A 20,733-nucleotide genomic window follows, 5' to 3' on the forward strand; every position below is an offset into this window, starting at 1 on the left:
ATACAAACAAATTGAAAACAGGACCTCAGTTGAAAGAGACAGTGCAGGAAGTAGAAGAAAACGTCAGTGAAACCATAATTAGTATCCTCAGAGAGATGAGATACGAGATATTGTATCAACAAATGGAAACAGAATGCTACCTTTAATAAAAGTATTGGAAATTACAATATGAAAATAGAATTTTAACTATTAATTTTAAACAATAAACCAAAGTAAATCCCTTAGAAAAATGAAAAGAGACAAAAGATGGAAGGGAAAACTTTTTAAATTAGAATATCAATTCAGAAGTACTAACATCTAACTAACAAGAGTTCACGGAGGCAGGGGAGACACACGCACCCATGCACAAAATGGAAGTAAAGAAATTATCAAAGAAAAAATGCAAGGAAATTTCCCCAAATTAAAGAACATAAGTTTCCAGTTTGAAAGAATCAGTACAACGCCCAAATTAAAAGGTTAAAAAATTATCCATACTAAGGTGCAATATGGCAAAACTTAAAGATCCTAAAAGTTTTCACAATAAAAAAAGTCACATAAAAAAGGTAAGAAATTAGAATCTCATCTGACTTCTTCACAGCAGAACTAGAAGCTAGTTGACAACCTACTGATGCTACTTTTTCTACCTTGGAGCTCCTCTCTTTCTTACTCTCTCAGATACCTCTCTCTCTCTCTCTCTTTTTCCATCTCTGTCTCCCTCTATCTCTCTCTCTCTCCAAGGAGCCATGTCACGCCAGAAGTTGCTGGAAGCTATTTTTTGACCAGGAAGGAAGTCATACTTAGAATGAAACTGACATCACAGAAGGTGGAGTGGAAAAACAGAAAAAAAGCAGGATCTTGGTGACATCACCGAGTTACTTGATCAAGCTATCCCTGAAGCTCTGCCTCCCTCTCAACATTTCATTACTCTTGACAGGTAGCTGCTCTGTGGCCATTTAGACCTAGCCTCGGAAACCACTAGCATCATTTCCACAGCATTCTATTTGCTGAAGCAGTCACAAGCCTGTCTAGATTCCAGGGGAGGAAAAGCAGAACTACCACTGGCTCTAAGAACTGAAGTTAGTGAGTAGTAAACCCTGAGGCTCAAATGCAGCCTTTCCTGCTATAGGACCTGTGCTTAGTGTACCACAAACTCATTCATAACCTGTGGACAGAACACCCCTTAGGAGCCACAGAGTTATTTCAAGGAGTCCAGGAAACCATGTGCACCAAGCATTTTCTGTGGATAAATGATGTATCTTATATATGTAAATGACCGTATTATCATCTTTAAAGTGTAAGTACTGTTCTTACAAGTAATAAAATGTAAACTTATTTAAAAATCTTTGCTGAAATTGTAGCTTTTTGTATTTTATATCTTTTGTATTACGCATTTTGTATTATGTATTTTCTTAATCATGAATACTAAAAGTACAACTAACCTGTAGAGGAAATATTTTTTATGCTTAAAAGGGGTGGTCATATCTTCCAAATTGAAAGCTACTGCTTTCGTATTTTACTATAAATCACAGAGAATCTCCGAGGAAATGGTTAGAATGTAGACACACTGCCTACCTGATCCACAGGCACATCTAAGGCAGCTCAGCTCACAGACCCTATCGCAGCAGCTCCAGGCAATGTGCCTTCCCTGCCTGCATTTGCAGCACAGCTGATTGGACCAGGGGTGGGCAGCTGACCCAGTCAATCCTTAAACTGGCCAATGACCTATGGGGTGGTCTGGCACCATAAGGACAAACTGTGCTACTCTTTTATATTAAGCATTTTCATTTAGACATACAGACATTCAGCATATGAGACAGCCAGCAGCAAGAACGGACACTAGTAGATCAAGGTAAGGAGGAAGCAAACTAACCCTTAAGTAGAAGCTACCAATAGAGAAAAGATAGAGGAAGCTAATTGCAAGCAGGAGGAGAATCGAATAGAACGAAGTGGATCCAGGAACACAGCTGAGTGGTGTTGACAGGCAGCCAGGAGTGATTCTTTCCCACAGCTGTCCATTAGAATCCGACTGGGAGATGCTACTTCGTGGAAATGCTTGGGGCCCAACCCGGATTTATTCACTCAGAATCTCCGGAATATTTAGATGTTGAAAAAGCTACAAAAGCCATTCTGATGCCCTCTGTTTAGGAGTCCCTCACCCCCCAGGAGCCCTGCTGTGGTGCATTTTCCAATCTCCTATTTCAGTGCGTTACTTTATCTTCCTAATTGCCCTGTATGCATGCTCACAGTTAAGCCCCGTTACCCAGCGAAGAGCCTCCATTCCCTCCCACCAAAAGTGTCTCACTACAACAGTCACTAAAAGGAGAGCTACAGGGGCAAAAAAATCTAAGAACACTTTTGTTGAGGCTGCTAGAGATACACAAAAGCTACAAGAGAGAACTTTTCATATAAAATCATCTTCCGTAAAAAATGTGCTTTTTTCTGATTTCTTATCATAAAAGGCTCCTGAGGAGTGAGTTTTCTTTGAAGAGTTATTTATATCTTTTGTTAAGGAAAAGGAAACTCCAAGATTATCCGACGACAAATAAATTAAAGGTCCATGCCTTTCTCTTGACTTTTTCTAGATATACGAGTCTATAAATTAATGAGGTCAACCCCGCGTGCCACACAGAAAAGCAGACTTGTTCCTTTGCCATCACATGTGTTTGTATTTTGTCTGTCAGTCCATAGGCCTTTTTTTCCCTCATTGTCTGGAACTGTAGGAAGCAACTCAGATACCAGGGAAATCTGGGATGTGAGTGTTCAATTAAGACAAATTCCTCAAATCAACATTTCTGTAACTTATTTTAAAATCGTTCCTCCAGCACACGAAGGAGTGCTTGGATTTTCTATGACGGGAACTTAAGGAAATTTGAGTTTGCACAAGTGGTAACATTAATCAATTTTTCAATTAACAGTCATTCACTCTGAAGACAATAGATTGAAGACAATAGATAGAGATTGTTTTGTATAATCTCAGTATACAAAATAGCGCTGTTATGGATCTTACAGATTAAAGTTACTTCATAATGAGTGGTACTTATCAAATTATTTCATATAAGTTTTTTTTTTACAGTTCTTTGTAATTCACTATTATTAAGACATACACTTAGAATTGTTTCTTCTGTCTTAAGGGTTCAAACTAATGTCCCAATCCTTTCCAGCCTCACTCCCAATACTCCTCTTTCCTTCCTTACCTTAAGTTACCTGCCTTTCTCTACCTTTGTAGGCAGAAACAACTCCACCAGTAAAGTCCTTCGGATCACCCTCCTGCTTTAAGGCAAACTTCACTTCATCCCAGTCTACCCTGTAACAAGTCATCATTTGCACCTGTATCCCTCTATCATTTACCCAAAGCTTCTTCTATATTTAATACATATTGTGCAAATTATTTGCTTCTCTTTGAGAATAATAATAACACCTAATGCATAGCACAGTGACTTGAACAAAGTAGTTACTGTACATTTTTGTTGCAAGAATGAAGAAATGTTTGTTTATAATTTCTAATTCCCATCCACCTATAGCCAATGACACTCATTACTGAGATGATTAACTGGAATGCAGTTTATGGCCAAGAAAAAGCATTTTCACTGTCATTCTGGATCAAAAGAAATCAAATTTATGATTTTGAATTTTAAGACCATGATCCAAATAAGAACTATCCATATATTAAATTGTTACAAAGGAATTGACATCTTGAATCTAAAGGAAAATACATAAAAGTATAGTATGGATGTCAGTAGTAGATAGGAATGCTGTTCTATTAATTTTCTCAAAATAACTAAATAACCCCATGGATATATTTTTTCTGGAATATATTTCTCAAATTCGAAGTCATTATGGGTTTGAAACTTCATTGGATACTCACCAAGAAGATACTTAACAAAGTGACAAACTAAGTAACTATTTCAACTTCTGAAGATTTTTTAAGGACGTCTTTGACTATGACGTCAACCTGCTCTCAAAAAAATGCCATCAGACATGTGAGTTTCCCAGATTGCTTTCCTTTAAAAATTGCTTCAGCAGCTGCATAGCACAGGGAGATCAGCTCGGTGCTTTGTGACCGCCTGGAGGGGTGGGATAGGGAGGGTGGGAGGGAGGGAGACGCAAGAGGGAAGAGATATGGGAACATATGTATATATATATAACTGATTCATTTTGTTGTAAAGCAGAAACTAACACACCATTGTAAAGCAATTATAAAAAAAAAAAAAAATTACTTCAGTTTCTCAGCCCAGCCCTTCACAAAGCCTGTAGATTGTATGTCTTTTGTGTTTTCTAAATGCCTAATAATTAAAATTTCAACTTAAAGATAATAATAGAGGCAGAATTATGATTATCTATACATATCAAAATTGAGATGAAAATCAATCCTGAACCATAATTCTCAGGTCTCTGTCGATATTCCTGAACCTTCACCTGAGTTCCAGAACCAAATCCTCACTTGCTTACTACACATTTGCAGTCCAGATACTCCAAGCTCACCATGTCCAAATGTAACTCTCCCTAAAACCAGCCCTCGCGCTCCACTCAATTTCCCTATCTCTGCTAACACGTTATTCTCTCAGTTACTAAGGCCACACAAGTAGTAGCTTTTGATCATTTCTTCTCATTTATCTTTTGTTTTCTGCCACATATATATTATATGGATTCATCCTCAAAAGATCTCTTGTATCTATATTCAACCTGTGTTGTTCCCATGTACTTAGCATCCTTCCCTTTGGGGAACTATCCCTCTCCTATTTGAGGTGAGGCTGTGAAGAACAGTCTCCTACCCAATCCTCACTCAGAAACAAGCATATGACCCAGGTCATTCAAGATATCTCATCCCTCTGGCAAATGTTATTGATCAGAGGGGTAGATTTATGCTGCAAGTGAAGCCAATCAGAGTTCCTTTCTTTGAATTCATAATTAATATATAATTCTCTCTCTGCTAGAGTTGCTAATCTAGGAGTAGATGAATTTGCAACTACCTGCAGGCATCTATATGCAGGAAACATATTTAGAGTAGAAAGAGAATGAGAATAAACCAAAGAAGTCATCAGAGCCGACATGGAAAGTCAGAGTGTTTAAACAGCAGTGTTTGAGCCCCTGGAGCCAGCCATGCCTGAATTCCATCCCATTCCTGGACTTGCCAGTTAGATGAGTCAAATTGCAAAATCCTGACTTGCCCACTTTCTGGCTAGGTAAACTTGGAAAAGCTAACTCTTCTGTGTCTCTCTTACCTCATCTATAATACCTTCCTCACAGGGTTATATGAGGATTAGAATAATAAATGCTTGATAAATGTTAGTAATGCCCATGAAGTACCAGTGAATTCTGTTGTTCTTTAGTCTAGTTTGAATTGGGGTCCTGTCACGAAAGAAAAGGTACTGGTGACAAAGTTTCAATTTCCTTTAAAATGTGTTTGGACTCCTTCCTTCCTCTGCCTTCCCATTATCACCACCCCCATGAGATTCTTGAGCAATGTTTTTGCTGGCTTGTCTGACTACCTCTGCACTCTCCACAGTCCACCCTAGTTATCAGTGGCAGAGCTACCTTCACTAAACATCACTTTCATCATGGAATTTCCCTGCTCCAATTTTTCCCCAGACTCCTCTCCCTGGCTTCCCAGGTCCCACCTTAATTAGCCAGACTGAATCACCTCTCTTCCTAACATTCCAGTCAACCTGACATCCTACCTTTCACAAGATCGTGCCTTGCTAATTCATGTCCCTCTGCCTTACCTTGAGTCATCACTCTCACCCATCCCATCTTTTTCCCTCTGGATATAATCAGCTCCAATCCTGCAAATTCCGCCTCCTCTATACCTCTTCCAACCATCATGCCTTTCACTGATCTTATTATCCTCCTTGAGATTCTGTATCATTTTCAGCTCCGTACTACAAGCTGCAACGTGCAATCACGGATAATCCTGTATTATTTCAGGTGGGTCTAACTAATCCAATTAGAAAGTGAAGATTTTAGGTTACATTTTTGGGGGCACGTCCCCTATCCCAGTGGCAAGCACAATATAGGCATCAAAATTAATATTTTTTGTAGGGCCAAATCTTAACACTAACCATCCCTACTTTTTAAATTCTGTAGTTTTAAGAGAATTTTTCTTCAAATCAAGATAACTTTTACTGCAGTTACCTAATCTTGATGCAAAAACTCGATTCTGAGAGATACATAAATCTCAAATGAGAAAATAAGGCAATAAGGCAATTTGAAGAGAGTTACATGTTTTTATTACATAAACATTACATTCATTGTGGGAGCTGGTCTTCAAGTTTGCTTCTTGATTTCATAGAATGTCAAATATCTGTAGAAATTATCTAAGAATGATTTATGAAACAAACACTCTTGCATTCCTACCAAAAAAAGCCTCATTGCCTACATTTTCCAGCCAGATTCCTGAGAAAAAATAATAGGTTTTATTTATTTTACAGTGTAATACATAAATTTACTTTCAAGATATAAAAAAGGACAGGCTTCTAAAATGAGTCTCCTTTTGTTTTGTTTATAAAGTTCTATAAAAATACATTAAGTTATGCTAATACGTTTGTCCTTTGATGTAATATTCCAGTTTAGCAGAAACAAAAAAACCCACAATAAGCAAAGCTATGCAAGCCACATTAATCTTGCAGCAATATAATGTCCACATCATCATGAACACCTTGCAAAAGTAGCTCTCCTGGGTACGTAATCATCTTCCTTCTTTTTGCAGCTTTGAGAGTTCCTACCAGTGCTTCAAAGAGATTGGCACATTTGTCATCTCGGAAGAGGACCCCAAATTTCACACTTAATTTTCCATCAGCATCTAATTTGAGAAAACACAACGTTAGCCAATGCAAAGTCTGTTTCTTGCCACCATGTGTGGCAGATACACATAACCTTTCATAAACATCTAACTGAAGGTTAACCAAGATTACAGTTTAGCAGTCAACAGTCAGAAATTCAGTGTAACCACTTGCCAGATTCAAAATGTGATAGAATAAAAGCAATGTGTGGTACATCTCCTAGCTTCAGTGTCATCGGGGCAGAGAGTGGAAGAGAACTAAGAAACAGTAACAAAAAGTGAACGTGTGGGACTTCCCTGGAGGTCCAGTGGTTAAGATTCTGTGCTTCTACTGCAGGGGACACAGGTTCGATCCCTGGTCTCCCCAGCCGGGGAACTAAGATCCAGCATGCCACACGGTGTGGCAAAAAAAAAGTGAATGTGTTACAGCACTGCAGTGGACAATTCCTCTCTGTCTAAATTTCGATTTTTTAATTGTTGAATCGATAAAAATAACAAGTACAAGAGAAACCCCAGATCAGGAGCAGTGCTTCTCTAAGTGTGTTCTGAACATGCTCAGAATCCCCAGGGAAGGAGTGGTGACTTTAAAAATGAAGAAATCTTTATTTACCAGAATCCCTAGATTATCTAGTTTGAAGGCCAGTTTTTAGTATAGATGTTAAAAGTTAAGGTAAACGCTAAAAAGAAGTGAGCTACCAAGTCATGAAAAACGCGGAGGAACCTTAAATATGTATTATTTAGTGAAAGAAAGCAACCTGAAAAAGCTACATGCTGTATGATTCCAACTATGGGATATTCTGGAAAAGGCAAAACTATGGAAAAAGAGAAAACTAAGTAAAAAGATCAATGGTTTTCAGTGGTTAGGATATGGGAGAGATGAACAGGCAGAGTACAGAGAATTTTTAAAGCAGTGAAGATACTCTATGATACTATAATGATGGAGACACGTCCTTACACATTAGTCAACCCACAGAATGTACAATACCAAGAGTGAAATGTGATGTAAACCATGGACTCTGGGTGATAATGATATGTCAATGTAGAGTCATCAACTGTAACAAAGGTACCCCTCTGGTGGGGGATATTAATAATGGGGGAGACTATGTATGTGCGGGGGTCAGAGGGTATATGGAAAATCTCTATACCTTTCTCTCAATTTTATTGCAAATCTAAAACTGTTCTAAAAAAAGGTTTTTTTAAATTAAGGTAAACAAAAGGTGGATCTTTGGCTAAAAGTCAATCAACTGAAGTCTCAAAGGGTAATCTAGGACACCTTCCAACTGTTGGCTGTATCCTTTGATCTACCAGGCTGAACCCTTGACCCAGTCCTATCCTACTTCACTGCTCCAAGTTCTTCCCTCCCAAAGCTGCGTCCCCTGTCAAGTAGATGGCCATCACAGTGAGAAGGGTTCTTGAGTTCCTGCACTCCCCTGCTAGAGCTTATAGCCTGCAGCTTAGTAAACTCCTACTGTGGATGCAGCCCTGTGCTGGGCACTAGAGGCAGAGAGAAGGAAGTATAGAATCACTTTCTAGCTATCAAAGAAATGGCTTCCATTCCCACAAGGAAATAAACATACAGTAAAACAACAGCACAAAGCAGTATGTGATTGGATGTCAAGAACAAGATGACTGGGCTAGAATGGGAAGGGAAGACTTCATGAAGGGCAGTACCTGTTCTGGACTTTAAAGGGAGTATAACACAGAGCTTTTTAAAAAAAAAACTTGACAGTCCTCAGTTGAAATCCTGGCCATCTGCTAGTTGTTTAGCCTTGAGAACTTTTATGTAAGCTCCCTAAGCCTCAGTTTCCTCATCTGTATAATGGGGATCTTAATACCTCCCACACTGTGAGGTTGGGGACACAGTTCTAAAGCACAAAGCACAGTGCCCAGCACATGCTAAGCACTTGATCGATGATCATTATTGGTTCAATTATTTTTTTATGGATATAATACATTTTATTTATCCGTTCATCAGTTAACTTTGGTTCAATTACGAATGAGAGAAATGGGGTATGTGCCATTAGGCACAGGTGAAACGATTAAGTGTCTAGAAGAACAGTAATTAGAGTGGCTAATTTACTCACCGCAAGTAAACCATCTAAGAGGAGAAGAAGGAAATAAGTTTGTAAAGGAAAACAGAGAATGCTTGGCCTGGAAAGCAAAGATGCACCTGTTTGATTTCCCTTTTTTTTTTTTTTGGCCGCGCCTCGTGGCTTGCGGGATCTTAGTTCTCCGACCAGGGATTGAACCTGCGCCCTCGGCAGGAAAGCCCAGCGTTCTAACCACTGGTCCACAGGGAATTCCTGCATCTGTTTGATTTCTTAACTTCTAGCTTCACAACCCTCTGTTTGCAATGAGAATCTTTCACTGATTACAGGAATCAGTGCAGCTGCTGGTAACCTGGCAAGTCCTTCAAGCAATCTGAGTTGCAGTTAGGAGGGTAAAAATACCCCTCACACAGCAAGAATACGGAAGAGCTGGGATTCATTCCCAGAGTCTGACTCCAGGGCACACACTCCCTTTTTTAAAAATAAATTTATTTATTTATTTTTGGCTGCATTGGGTCTTCGTGGCTGCGTGCAGGCTTTCTCTAGTTGCGGCGAGCGAGGGCTACTCTCCGTTGTGGTGCGCAGGCTTCTCATTGTGGTGGCTTCTCTTGTTGCGGAGCACGGGCTCTAGGCACGTGGGCTCAGTAGTTGTGGCTCGCAGGCTCTAGAGTGCAGGCTCAGTAGTTGTGGCACACGGGCTTAGTTGCTCCATGACATGTGGGATCTTCCCACACCAGGGCTTGAACCCATGTCCCCTACATTGGCAGGTGGATTCTTAACCACTGCGCCACCAGGGAAGTCCCCCAGAACACACACTGTTAACCACTTCCCAATACACGTTTCCAGTTTATCTGTCTTTTCGATACCTAAAGAGGCCCACAAGGGCTGAGATGGAATTTTGTTTATTTTCCCATCTCCAGCACTTGAGCACAAAGGTAGCACTCAAGAAATATTTGTTAAACAAAGGAGTTTAAATCTCCAAATAATCTTTATCCACTTAATTTTTTTCTACAGGATGAAAAATGAGAGACTTTAAAGAACTTTATTTTAAAAGAAACAGGTAAAACTAAATTCATCAATCTCCAACTTCGGCTAATACATCATATTTAGATTAGTCTAAATATGATTAATCTAAATCATAATTTACTTTAGTCAAAATTATTCCAGATACAACATAAATAACCATAACCTGTCAGTAGATAACATATCTCCATAGATGCTTTCCAACTTAAAAAGTCATCTATTACCAGGAACAGGTAAGTCAAGGAGGCCTAGTGAAGTTGCAATGTTCAAAATATTTTCATCTTTATAGAAGTTAGGATAATTACTTTGTAGTCATCTAGTTTGTAAAGCTGCTCATTTTGAAGTGCAGGTTCAGTTTGCCTTAGCAAATAATAACACTGTGCTAGGGATATAGAGGTTAGACTTTTAAATGCAATTGAATCTGACCAATAAACACTAAGCTGACATGGAGAAGGATCTAATAAGAAAACCCGACAAATCTCTGGAAATATATCTTTAATATCTTTAACAATCCAAACAATAGTACTACTCCCAAGAGTGACAGAGCTCGTCACAGAGCTCAGGAGAAACTGAGAATGTAGAAATGAGGAACACAGGTAGGGGCATCACTATCGAAAATAAGACTCACTGAGGGACTTCCCAGGTGGCGCAGTGGTTAAGAATCCGCCTGTCAATTCAGGGGACATGGGTTCGATCCCTGGTCCGGGAAGATCCCACATGCCATGGAGCAACTAAGCCCATGGGCCACAACTACTGAGCCTGTGCTCTAGAGCCCACAAGCCACAACTACTGAGCCCACGTGCCACAACTACTGAAGCCTGAGCGCCTAGAGCGAAGGCAGACTGCCTCTGGAAGCTAGAAAAAAGGCTAGGAAACAGATTCTCTAGAGCTTCCAGAAAGGAATGCACCCTGCCAACACCTTGATTTTAGCTCAGGTGACCTTTATCAGACCCTGCTGTGGTCTGAATGGCTGTGTTCTTCCAAAATTCGTATGTGGAAATCCTAACCCCACAAGGTAATGATATTAGTAGATGGGGCCTTTGGGAGGTGCCAAAGTCATGGGGGGTGTAAGGGTGTAAAGTCATGAGTCATAAGGATTAATGTCTTATAAAAGAGGCTGCAAGATTTCATCAGCCATAAAAAAAAGATGAAACCTTGCCATTTGTGACAACATGGACGCACCTTGAGGGTATTATGCTAAGTGAAATAAGTCAAAGACAAATGCCATGTGATTTCACTCATATGTGGAATATAAAAAACAAACAAACAAAACCCCCAAAATAAATGAACAAACCAAACCAAACAGAAGAGCATGCTGTGTTGTATCACATGAAACTTATACAATCTTATAAACCAGTGTTACCACAATGATAGATACATAGATAGATAGATAGATAGATAGATAGATAGATAGATAGATAAAAAGGCTACAGAGAGATCCCTGGTCTCTTTCACCATGAGAAGATACAAGAAGTCTGAGACCTGGAAGAGGACTCCAAGCTGACCATGCTGACACCCTGATCTTGGACCTCCAGCCTTCAGAACTATGAGCAATTAATTTCTGCTGTTTATAAGCCACCCAGTCCAGGGTATTTTGTTATAGCAGCCCAAACAGACTGAGACAGACTCCCAACCTACCTGACCATTAAGGTATTAAATGTGGACAAAACTATAACTCAAAAAGATACATGCACCTCTATGATCATAGCAGCACTATTCACAATAGCCAAGACATGGAAGCAACCAAAATGTCTATTGACAGATGAATGGATAAAGAAGATGTGGAACATATATACAGTGGAATACTATTCGGCCATGAAAAAGAATGATAACACCATCTGCATCAACATGGATGGACCTAGAGATTATCATACTAAGTGAAGTAAGTCAGAAAGAGAAAGACAAATACCATATGATAACACTTATATGTAGAATCTAAAATATGACACAAATGAACTTATTTACAAAACAGAAACAGACTCACAGACATAGAGAACAGACTTGTGGTTGCCAAGTGGGAGGGTATATTGGGGGAGGAATGGATTGGGAGTTTGGGGTTAGATGCAAACTATTGTATATAGAATGGGTAAACAACAAGGTCCTACTGTATAACACAGGGAACTATTTCAATATCCTGTGATAAACCATAATGGAAAAGAATATGAAAAAGAATATATACATATATACATATATATATATATATAAAACTGAATCACTTTGCTGTACAGAAGAAATTAATACAATGTTGTAAATCAACTACACTTCAATAAAACATATTTTTTTAAAAAGATATTAAATGTGTTGTTTCATGCACAAAGTTTGTAGTACTGTTACATCAGCAACAGAAAACTACAGGGGACATTTGATACTAATGGCTTAATGGAATTTTCAAGGTACCTCTTGTTATTTCAAATGATTTGTGATTCATAAGTAGACAGCTAGAAGTAAGAAGAATCAAGCTATAATGACAAGCAACTCTTTCAAGGTACTTTTTAAAGTTGTTTTTCACTTATATGATATAATTTTAAAACTTTGGATTCCATTATCCCAGTTGTTGCTGAATGTATCTACTGCTCTTACAATTTTCGAAATGCTCCCCAAACTCTCGTATGTCTGGTCTGAGATGCACGAAATACTTATAGCTACAAGCATAACAGTTGCTTTCATTACAGCTTAGGAAAAGGACACCAATACTACCAATTTTACATGTCACAAATTTCACAATAGCTGCTTATATGCTGCTAGGGGGAAAGCTAACTTTAAAAGAAAACTACCTAAAGGATGGCTTCTTTTAGTTATATACATATAAACACCTGATTACACAAAACTCAAAAACTTGGAGAAAATAAAGACACTTTATTAAAATTTCAATCCGAGTCCCTAGTCCTTTGGCAATTTGCAAAATGGTGGCAGGGTAATGCAGAAAAAAATGAATTTTAATAGTGTGCCAAATAAAAATGTGAACACGATTTAATTACAAGATTTCAATGCAGCTAGGTTACGGAAGCACAGCAATTATCTTTCCATTCAAAGGATAATGAAATATCTCAACCATTCTTTGTATAAGAAACACAATACCCCAGTGGCTCTGGGTCTCCAGAAATCACTTCAGGGCTAAGAGCAGTTATCACCTGAGGCTGACAGAAGAGCTGCCATTAACTGTGTCCCAAATCCCTAGGTGATCCCTTCATATGGCTCTAAAAGTTAGTGCTACCTGCACTAACACAAACGCAGAAGAAATTCTGTATCCATGTTATGATACTTACTTCTTGAACCCAGACGATGAATTTCCTCCACTAAGAGGTTAACTTCGTGATCCACATTCATTGCTGCCTGAGGGAGAAAAAAATAAATGTGTATTACTACAGTTTCTACATTCCATTAAACACACCTTGCAAAATCCAAGGGCCCTTTCTTTTGTTCATGTAGCATTTGTAACTATTAATTTGCTGTGGCCCTCTTCCTAAAAATACTTGCATGATGTACCCGGCCTTAGAGTACCTCCATTTCCCCAATTTTATAACTGCCCCTCTGGGCTGACCCCACACAGTCTACCGGGCAGAATGAAGCCATCCTCCTTGCACCCGTTATGAACTCTAAGCCCGTGCTCTGGGCACCAAAAATACAAAGGTGAGTGACACAGGACCTGCCCTCAGGGAACTCACCATCCAGACGCAGAGAAAGGCCTGGAATGAATAGCAATGTGACAAGGAAGCACTCTTTTAGTGGTGGGTCCAAGGCATTAAGGGAACGCAAAGGAGGAAGCCACAGAAGTTTTTGTCACTGGGGAGGAGTGGCCAGTAGACAGTTGGGAAAGGATGTTCTAGGCACAGGGAAGAGTATATACAAAAGCACAGAAGCAAAAAAACAAAACAAAACCGCAGCACACTTGGAGCAGGCCCTAAGCTAGAAGCTGGTGGTACCAGGATAAACCAACACAATCCCTCCCCTCCGGGAGCCTGCAGTCCAGTAAGGAAGGCGGATCCAGGTGGATCCAAGGCAATTTTAATACCATGGGGTCAGCACAGTGATGACCTCTGGGTCCCTTCCCCCAGCAATGCCCAGTGCAACCTGACCGTAATGGAGAGCCTGTGATGAAAACCATTCATCTTTGGATAAGGAGTTCAGGACTAACAGCGGCTGTGAGAATCCCCTTGGCTCATGAGGTCCTCCACGGGCTGGGCCCACCATTCCACCATTCCAGCCACCTCAAATCTACCCCCTTGAAGCTGCAGCTCCACGGGGCTTCTTTTTATTCCTCAAATACCCCTCACTCTCACACCTCCAGCCTTCACATATCCTGTTTCTTCTGCAACCCGGACTCTGGCTATTCCTCTTTCTTGGGGCTAACTTCCATACGTCCAGTCCCAGCTGAGATATAACTTCCTGCAGGAAGCCCTCCCTGAATCCCTGCGGTAGGAGAGCTCTCCCGCGTGTGTTCCCACAGCATGTGCGCCCTCTTCATTTCACTTGATTGGAATGACACTTCTCAGTTTTTATCACTAGGCAGTGAGCTCCTCTATGCGGGGATCTGACCGTCATGCTCACTGCTGGACCACATCTGGCACCTAGAGCAGGAGTTCAATACATAACTGGTTTGCAGACTGGAAAATGAGCAAAGGCATGAGAAGGGATGGAACCAACCTGTGGGTGTTGTCACCATGGAGCTGCTGATTTATGTGAGGAACAGAGAGGAGCTCTAAGAGGGAGGAAGTGCACTCAGACAGAAAAGGTAAAGGGGCCTGGCAAACACCTACAGAAAGTGGGAGGAGACAAACACAGCAAGAAACAGGAAAGTGCAGGTAGAGCTGGAGGAGAGAAACCCAACCTTGTTGGATCAAAAAGTATAGAAGTAAAGGAAGAAGAATGAGTTTCTATAGGAAGGCAGTAATTTACAGTGAAAACAGCAACATGAGGGTTGGAAAGTACGAGCAGCTGGGCAAAAGGAATCAATTCAGTCTGTCTGCAAATCGTAAGTTTTCCAAATCAAATAAAAGAGTGGGATTGTGTGAATGGTTTACATTGGGCTGATGATTTGGAAGAAACAACTTATTCAGACAGATTGTAACTACTTCTCGGTAGCTTTGAAAAAACAAGAATGATATCTATGTTTAAATGATATTGATCAAGACCCCAGATTTGCTATCAGCTAATAATAAAAGCACCACTACACTGCTACACTGCTACACTTTTCTGTAAATCTTATAATTTAAGAAGCCTACATTGCAATAAAAGGCAACATCTTAGGTTAATGCATCTACATAAAACCGAATATCAAAAATTATAGTGTCCAAATGTGGGAACTTTGTGTTGGTGAAATTATAACATTATATTCAATTCAAGGTAGTTTAAGAGAGACACTAAAAAGCTAAAACATACCCAGAGGACACAACTGAAAGACATGCCATGAGAATAATGGTAAGAAAAAAACCTGTTAGTGTCAGTGTGGTGGACAGCTGTTGTATCTCCCTGCTCAGCACCCATTCCACTTTCTGGCACCAGCAGTCTAATGTTTGTTTGGATACAGCCTTTCCTTCCTTACTCTAAACCCATGTATCTTGGGTAGAGCCTCACCCTGGACTCCAGGAGTGGTTCAAAGTCAGAATAATTGGTTTGGGACATAGGATAGGTGATCCCATCCTGAACAATGGGTTCAGCCCATGAATTTTGCCTGAACTACTAGTAAAAAGACACTTTCCTACTGGGTTTTAAGGTATAAGCGCACAGCCCCTGTATAAATGGCTACAATGTGAAAAGAGCCTGCCAGCAATAAAGCTGACACAAAGAAAACTCCAGCCACATACCAATGATTGAGTCTGTATGTGACCTTGGACTTTCCAGTTACATGAACCAATCTTTCCTGGTTTGGCTTGGGCTGGTTTGCTTAAGTTTCTGTCACTTGCACTCTATAGAATCTTCACTTTTAAAGTTAACCTAGAGAAAACCTGCTGCTATTTTTTAAAAAATTAAAGCTCCTTTTATGTACTTGTGTGAATAGTCTTATTTCGTGTTGCTCTATTGGGTAGGATGGATAGATGGAACAGAAAGGCAGATTTGAAAGCCATATAAGACAAAATTTCTTTAACAATCAAAACGGTCTAACAGTGAGTAAAGTTTGCAGTAGTAGTATGGATCTGTGAGGGCTGATGAAGAAATCAGCCCACCTTGGACAAAATAGAAAGGGAAATGTCCAAGGGGATTACAGTCCTTTCCAATTCTCAGATGCTTTGATTTCCTCCCACCCTGAATATTTATCTCTTTAACATCGTTTTCCACTCCTTCCACCCCCCACCAGCCACACACTTCAGACCTAATTCTCCTTTAATAATGAGACTCAAAGAGGAAATCCCGCCTTTAAGTAGTGTGAATTCCTGGATCACATTAAGCAGATGTATGTTCATCCAATTTTAAGACAGGAAGACAACCAGAATTTCTTTGTAATTAATTACACCTGAGGCTCCTTATCTGCATTAATTCATGTAAACCTAAGAACCTTACAAAGTAATATTATTTATCCCCATTTTATGGATGATGAAACTGACTCCGAGGAGCTTCCCACAATTAAATGCCATTTCTACTGCATCATTCTGGCTCTTCTCCTTTTTTAAAAATTTTGTTTTATTTATTTTCTTGCTGGTTATTATGCCAACTGCACTAAATATAACAGTGGGTTGTATTTGTGTGAAATATTACATGCTGAGTGCTTACTAAGGCAGGCACTTACAAAGTAAGAAAGGCTCCCTGCACTGACCCTTCCGAGTGGGAACGTAACAGGCTTAGAAACTATTGCTAGCATACATAATTTGGCATGGTTTACGTCTTCATTTGATTATTTATCGAGGACAAAGGAGTATAAAATACGCTGTTGCACAATCCTTGGAAGGCCCATGACATTTTATAAGGACAGAAGCCTGGGACTGGTGTTAAGCAGCGAGATCAAGAACAATGAGAAGCCATGGGCAGAGCAAGTCTAAGGGAAAGAAAGAGCCCCTCAGTGGGAGGCTCAGGAGAAGGCGATGGCAGATGCTAGTCGGGCCCTCTAATTGAGACAGAATCCAATTAGGCACTGTGCGTGGGAATCACAAAGAAAGCGGAATGTGGGAGCACTGGGCCATCTGGGCCATATGCTGAAATGCTCCACCATCAATATGCGCTTAAGAATATATTTAAGGACTCTCATAGCTTTTTTCTTTGAGTGGTTGGTTCCTTTTTTGTTTTGTTTTGTTTTTTGGTTTTTGGGTTTTTTTTAAGTTTGGAGGCAATACCTAGAAATTTTCTAATGTCAGGGAATAAGCCTACTGGAGTGGGGACATCTTGGAATCAGGAGCCACCTCTCCACCCTGGGGCTGGCCACTGTTTCCCTACCCTCCTTCACAATTCCTGACGAGCAGCTGGTGCGGGTCAAAGAATGACTGGGTTCCTTCCTGCCCCTCGCAGGCGCGCACATACTCCATATTTGGTCATACCTGCACCAAGTTTGGGAGCTGGCCCGGAAGGGGTCCCAAAACCCTGTCCCCAGCGGGCCATCACACGGTCACCACCGGTACCAGTGCAGAGCTGGGGAGCGCGGGGTTCGGCCCCCTGCTCCGGGGCGCACGGCTGGCTCCCGGGCGACCTCCCCAGGAAGAACCGCATTCCGGAAGCCTTTGTCTCCGAGAGTCTCGCGCCAGCGTCGCCTGCCCGCGCTCCCCGGCTGTCGGTGTGCCCCCGGCGCGCCCCGAGAGCGAGCGCCCAAACCGAGAGACGCAAACGGACCCAGCCCGGGGCTCCCCGAGTCGCTGGTGTCCCCTCACTACCACCCACGCCGCACACAGAATCGGGAGCGTACAGATCCGCACACGCCGCCGGCGCCGCAGAGTCCACTGCCCTGAGGCCACCAGATTCCTCGGGGAAACCTGTTCCCTCACTCCCAGCCCGTCCCCGCTCAGCTCTGCGGAACTGGCTCCCCAAGCGCAAAGCGGACACGTTGCTCCGCGGTAAAAATCTTTAAACGCAGCGGATCTCCCAGCCCTGTTCTTCCCCGGGCGGCAAAACGTCACGTGAGCCGAGGGCGGAAGTCTGCTGCAGAGTTGGGGGGCGCAGGGGCGCGCCCACCCGGTCCCCCGCACCCGCTCAGCCCAAGGCCAGTTATACCCTCCAGGCGTCTTAGCCCCCTCCCGGTCCCGGCTCTCCACCCGCAGCCCACGATGCCCCCGGTTACTTGGCCTCCACCGGCTACCCCCGTCCATCCTTCATACCTACCTGGCCACATCTTCCCAGGGCAATCACTCACCTCTCCGCCTCCTTTTCTTTTCCGAGAAAACTGGGGCTGCGTCGGTGCGGGCTGGTTATCTTCTTCAACGCACTGGGGAGGAAGAAGCTGAGGAAGGAAGTGACTGAGGCAGAAAAGAGAGGCTGGTGTGCAGGAGGAGGAAGGCTAGCGGGGGGAGGGGGGAGAGTTTCGGTGCTCAGGAATGCGGCCGCCCACACTCCCAGGGACAAGCCTATGAGGAGGAAACTCAAGAGAGGAGATGCCCGAGACGGGGGCAGACTCCAGACAGGTGGCGGAGCGCTGGAGGCTTCTAGGAAAATGCGCCCAGAGCTTCGATTACCGCCGCCTTTCCCTCACGCCGCTCGGAGCCACGGATCCTCAACCCCAGCATCTGATCCTGGTCGTTGACTTCCTGCCAGGATCTCTCTCCTAACTTAGGAAACAAAGCGTCCCCAGCGTGCTGAATGCTGAGGTCTCCTAGGAGGAACGTAAGCCAGGAGCAGGGGCCTTCAGAAAGCTACAGACGTGACAACAGGATGGTCAGTTTTGCAAAAGAAAATTCATGTTTGAAAACCAATTTGTTCTACTGCGAAGAAACTTTACTTGGACAAAGCTAATTATTGGTCCCGGTCAATATAGATTTCTTCCCCTCTTTATTATTTCCTACACGTAACCGCATAATTCAATCATTTTATTCATGCATCCTTTATTTTAGTAACTTGTTTTAATCAGTGTGTGTTTGTGTATGTGTGTGACATGTTTGCTGTACCTGGTGTCCCTTCTAAAAGGAAACCGAGACCCTGCTGAGAGAACTGACCCAAACTATTCTTAGGACAAAGGTTGCACAGATAACTGCCCCCAAATTTCTCCCCCCGCCCTGCCCCACCATAGCTGATTGGATTAAGAGTGGTCATGTGACCCAAGAGACACAGTCCATAAACTGGCCATCACCCTAAGAGGTGACCTGGAACAAACAATTCTCACCAAACCGTGAGGATCATTAGATAAGCCAATCGGATTCTCCCTTGGAAATGGAAAGGGGAGAATACAGAGAATGAGCTATCTGACAGGAAGGCTGAAGCTGAGAGGGCTTGAGGCAGAAGTAGAGAAAATGGGCCACCACAAAGCAAACACTGGAGTAAGCAAAAACCAAAGATGAAGTAGAAGGTGGATGGGGGTGGAAGTGGTAGAAGTGCCTCTATGGGAAGCTGAGACCCAGTGGTATATTAAGAACAACAAAGACCTGCTCCTCAGGAAGATATGAGTATCCAGGTCCCTAGGGCTGCACTGGATCCCGCCACTTCCCAAAGAGCGTTCTAGTTACCCTTTCACAATAAACACCTATGACTTTGGGTGTGACTTCGAATGAGTCTCTGTTCCCCACCACCAAAAGATTACTCTTCAACAAAGGTCTGATTCGTCAAGGTTTCTCATGTTACATGAAGTTTAAGGTGATCCCACCATCCGTTTGAGGACTAATTTTTTCTCACTAAAAGAAAGCTGAGAGTATTTTATATCTTTCGAAGTCTACATAATGCAAAAATTATAATTCAAGAAACGATCATATTTAGCAATTCTCTAAGCAGGACCTGGCTACTTTGGTTTGTGGCAGTGACCACAATTCTTCATTCGGATAATATCCAGTGAAATGAATAATCAATTTGTAGTTGCGCCACTTCTTTATAACTAGGTAGCGTTTCATAGTACTTTGCCAATGGGGAGAAAACAAAAAGAGAGAGAGAGGGAGAAATCGATTACTTTTAGCAAGTAAAAGTCCCTGTTACTATAAAAATGGATTCACTCTTTTAAAATACTTTGTTTATACATGTTGCACTAAGCATAACATAAACTTCATGTAATCTACAAAGAATTACAATTCAAGAAAGTTGTTTAGAGTAAAAGAAATATCAAATTCTCGCCAAGTAATATTTTTCATACCTAATTCCTACTCTTTCAGTTTCCATGCAGATTTTTGCCATTATCTTTTCTTGTTCTTTTACCAATATTATCATCATGTAGCTAAGCGATGTGGAATTTTAACCTAAAAAACAGAAAATAAAGTTTAACAGTTAAGAAGTACTTATTAACTATCAAGCATGCACTGGCAACAATGTGCCCAAACTGGAGGGTACAAAGTAGCCTAAAGCATGATCTTTGTCAAAAAGAACTTTCAGCGATGTACATATAAAATTTTAATTTGTCAAAAAGAACTTTCAGGGCTTCCCTGGTGGCGCAGTGGTTGAGAGTCCGCCTGCCGATGCAGGGGACACGGGTTCGGGCCCCGGTCCAGGAAGATACCACATGCCGCGGAGCGGCTGGGCCCGTGAGCCATGGCTGCTGAGCCTGTGCGTCTGGAGCCTGTGCTCCGCAACGGGAGAGGCCACAACAGTGAGAGGCCTGAGTACCGCAAAAAAAAAAAAAAAAAAAAAGTGAAATTAATTTTAATAATATGGTTTTATATAATGTTTTCTTTAACCCGGTATATCTAAAATACTATCATTACAACTTGTAGTGAATATTTTAAAATTATTAATTAGATATTATAAACTTTGTTTTGGACTAAATCTTCAAAGTTATTGTGTATTTTACTCTTAGAGTGCATGTCAGATGCTCAATAACTTTATATGGTTAATGACTACTGTATTGGCTGGTGT

General features: G+C 41.5%; 1 protein-coding gene across 1 annotated transcript; it reads right to left on the bottom strand.

The window, feature by feature from the left end:
- Nucleotides 1-6,183: 6,183 nt before the first annotated feature.
- On the bottom strand, nt 6,184-18,420 carry ABRACL (ABRA C-terminal like). The gene is made up of 3 exons (XM_060167833.1): nt 18,101-18,420; nt 13,095-13,161; nt 6,184-6,778 (listed from the first exon to the last, which is right to left on the bottom strand). Exons 2-3 carry the CDS (start codon nt 13,153-13,155, stop codon nt 6,594-6,596), a joined length of 246 nt encoding a protein of 81 aa, XP_060023816.1. The 5' UTR covers nt 13,156-13,161; nt 18,101-18,420; the 3' UTR covers nt 6,184-6,593.
- Nucleotides 18,421-20,733: the final 2,313 nt, after the last annotated feature.

Source organism: Lagenorhynchus albirostris, chromosome 12, assembly GCF_949774975.1.
Source record: "Lagenorhynchus albirostris chromosome 12, mLagAlb1.1, whole genome shotgun sequence".
In the NCBI taxonomy this organism is placed as follows: Eukaryota; Metazoa; Chordata; class Mammalia; order Artiodactyla; family Delphinidae; genus Lagenorhynchus; species Lagenorhynchus albirostris.

Bases quoted from the DNA above. Each gene is read 5' to 3' on its own strand.
- ABRACL (XM_060167833.1), bottom strand. From the start codon at position 13,155: ATGAATGTGGATCACGAAGTTAACCTCTTAGTGGAGGAAATTCATCGT. The intron at 6,779-13,094 runs GTAAGTATCATA...TTCTCAAATTAG, and splicing joins TCATCGTCTGGGTTCAAGAA to ATGCTGATGGAAAATTAAGT.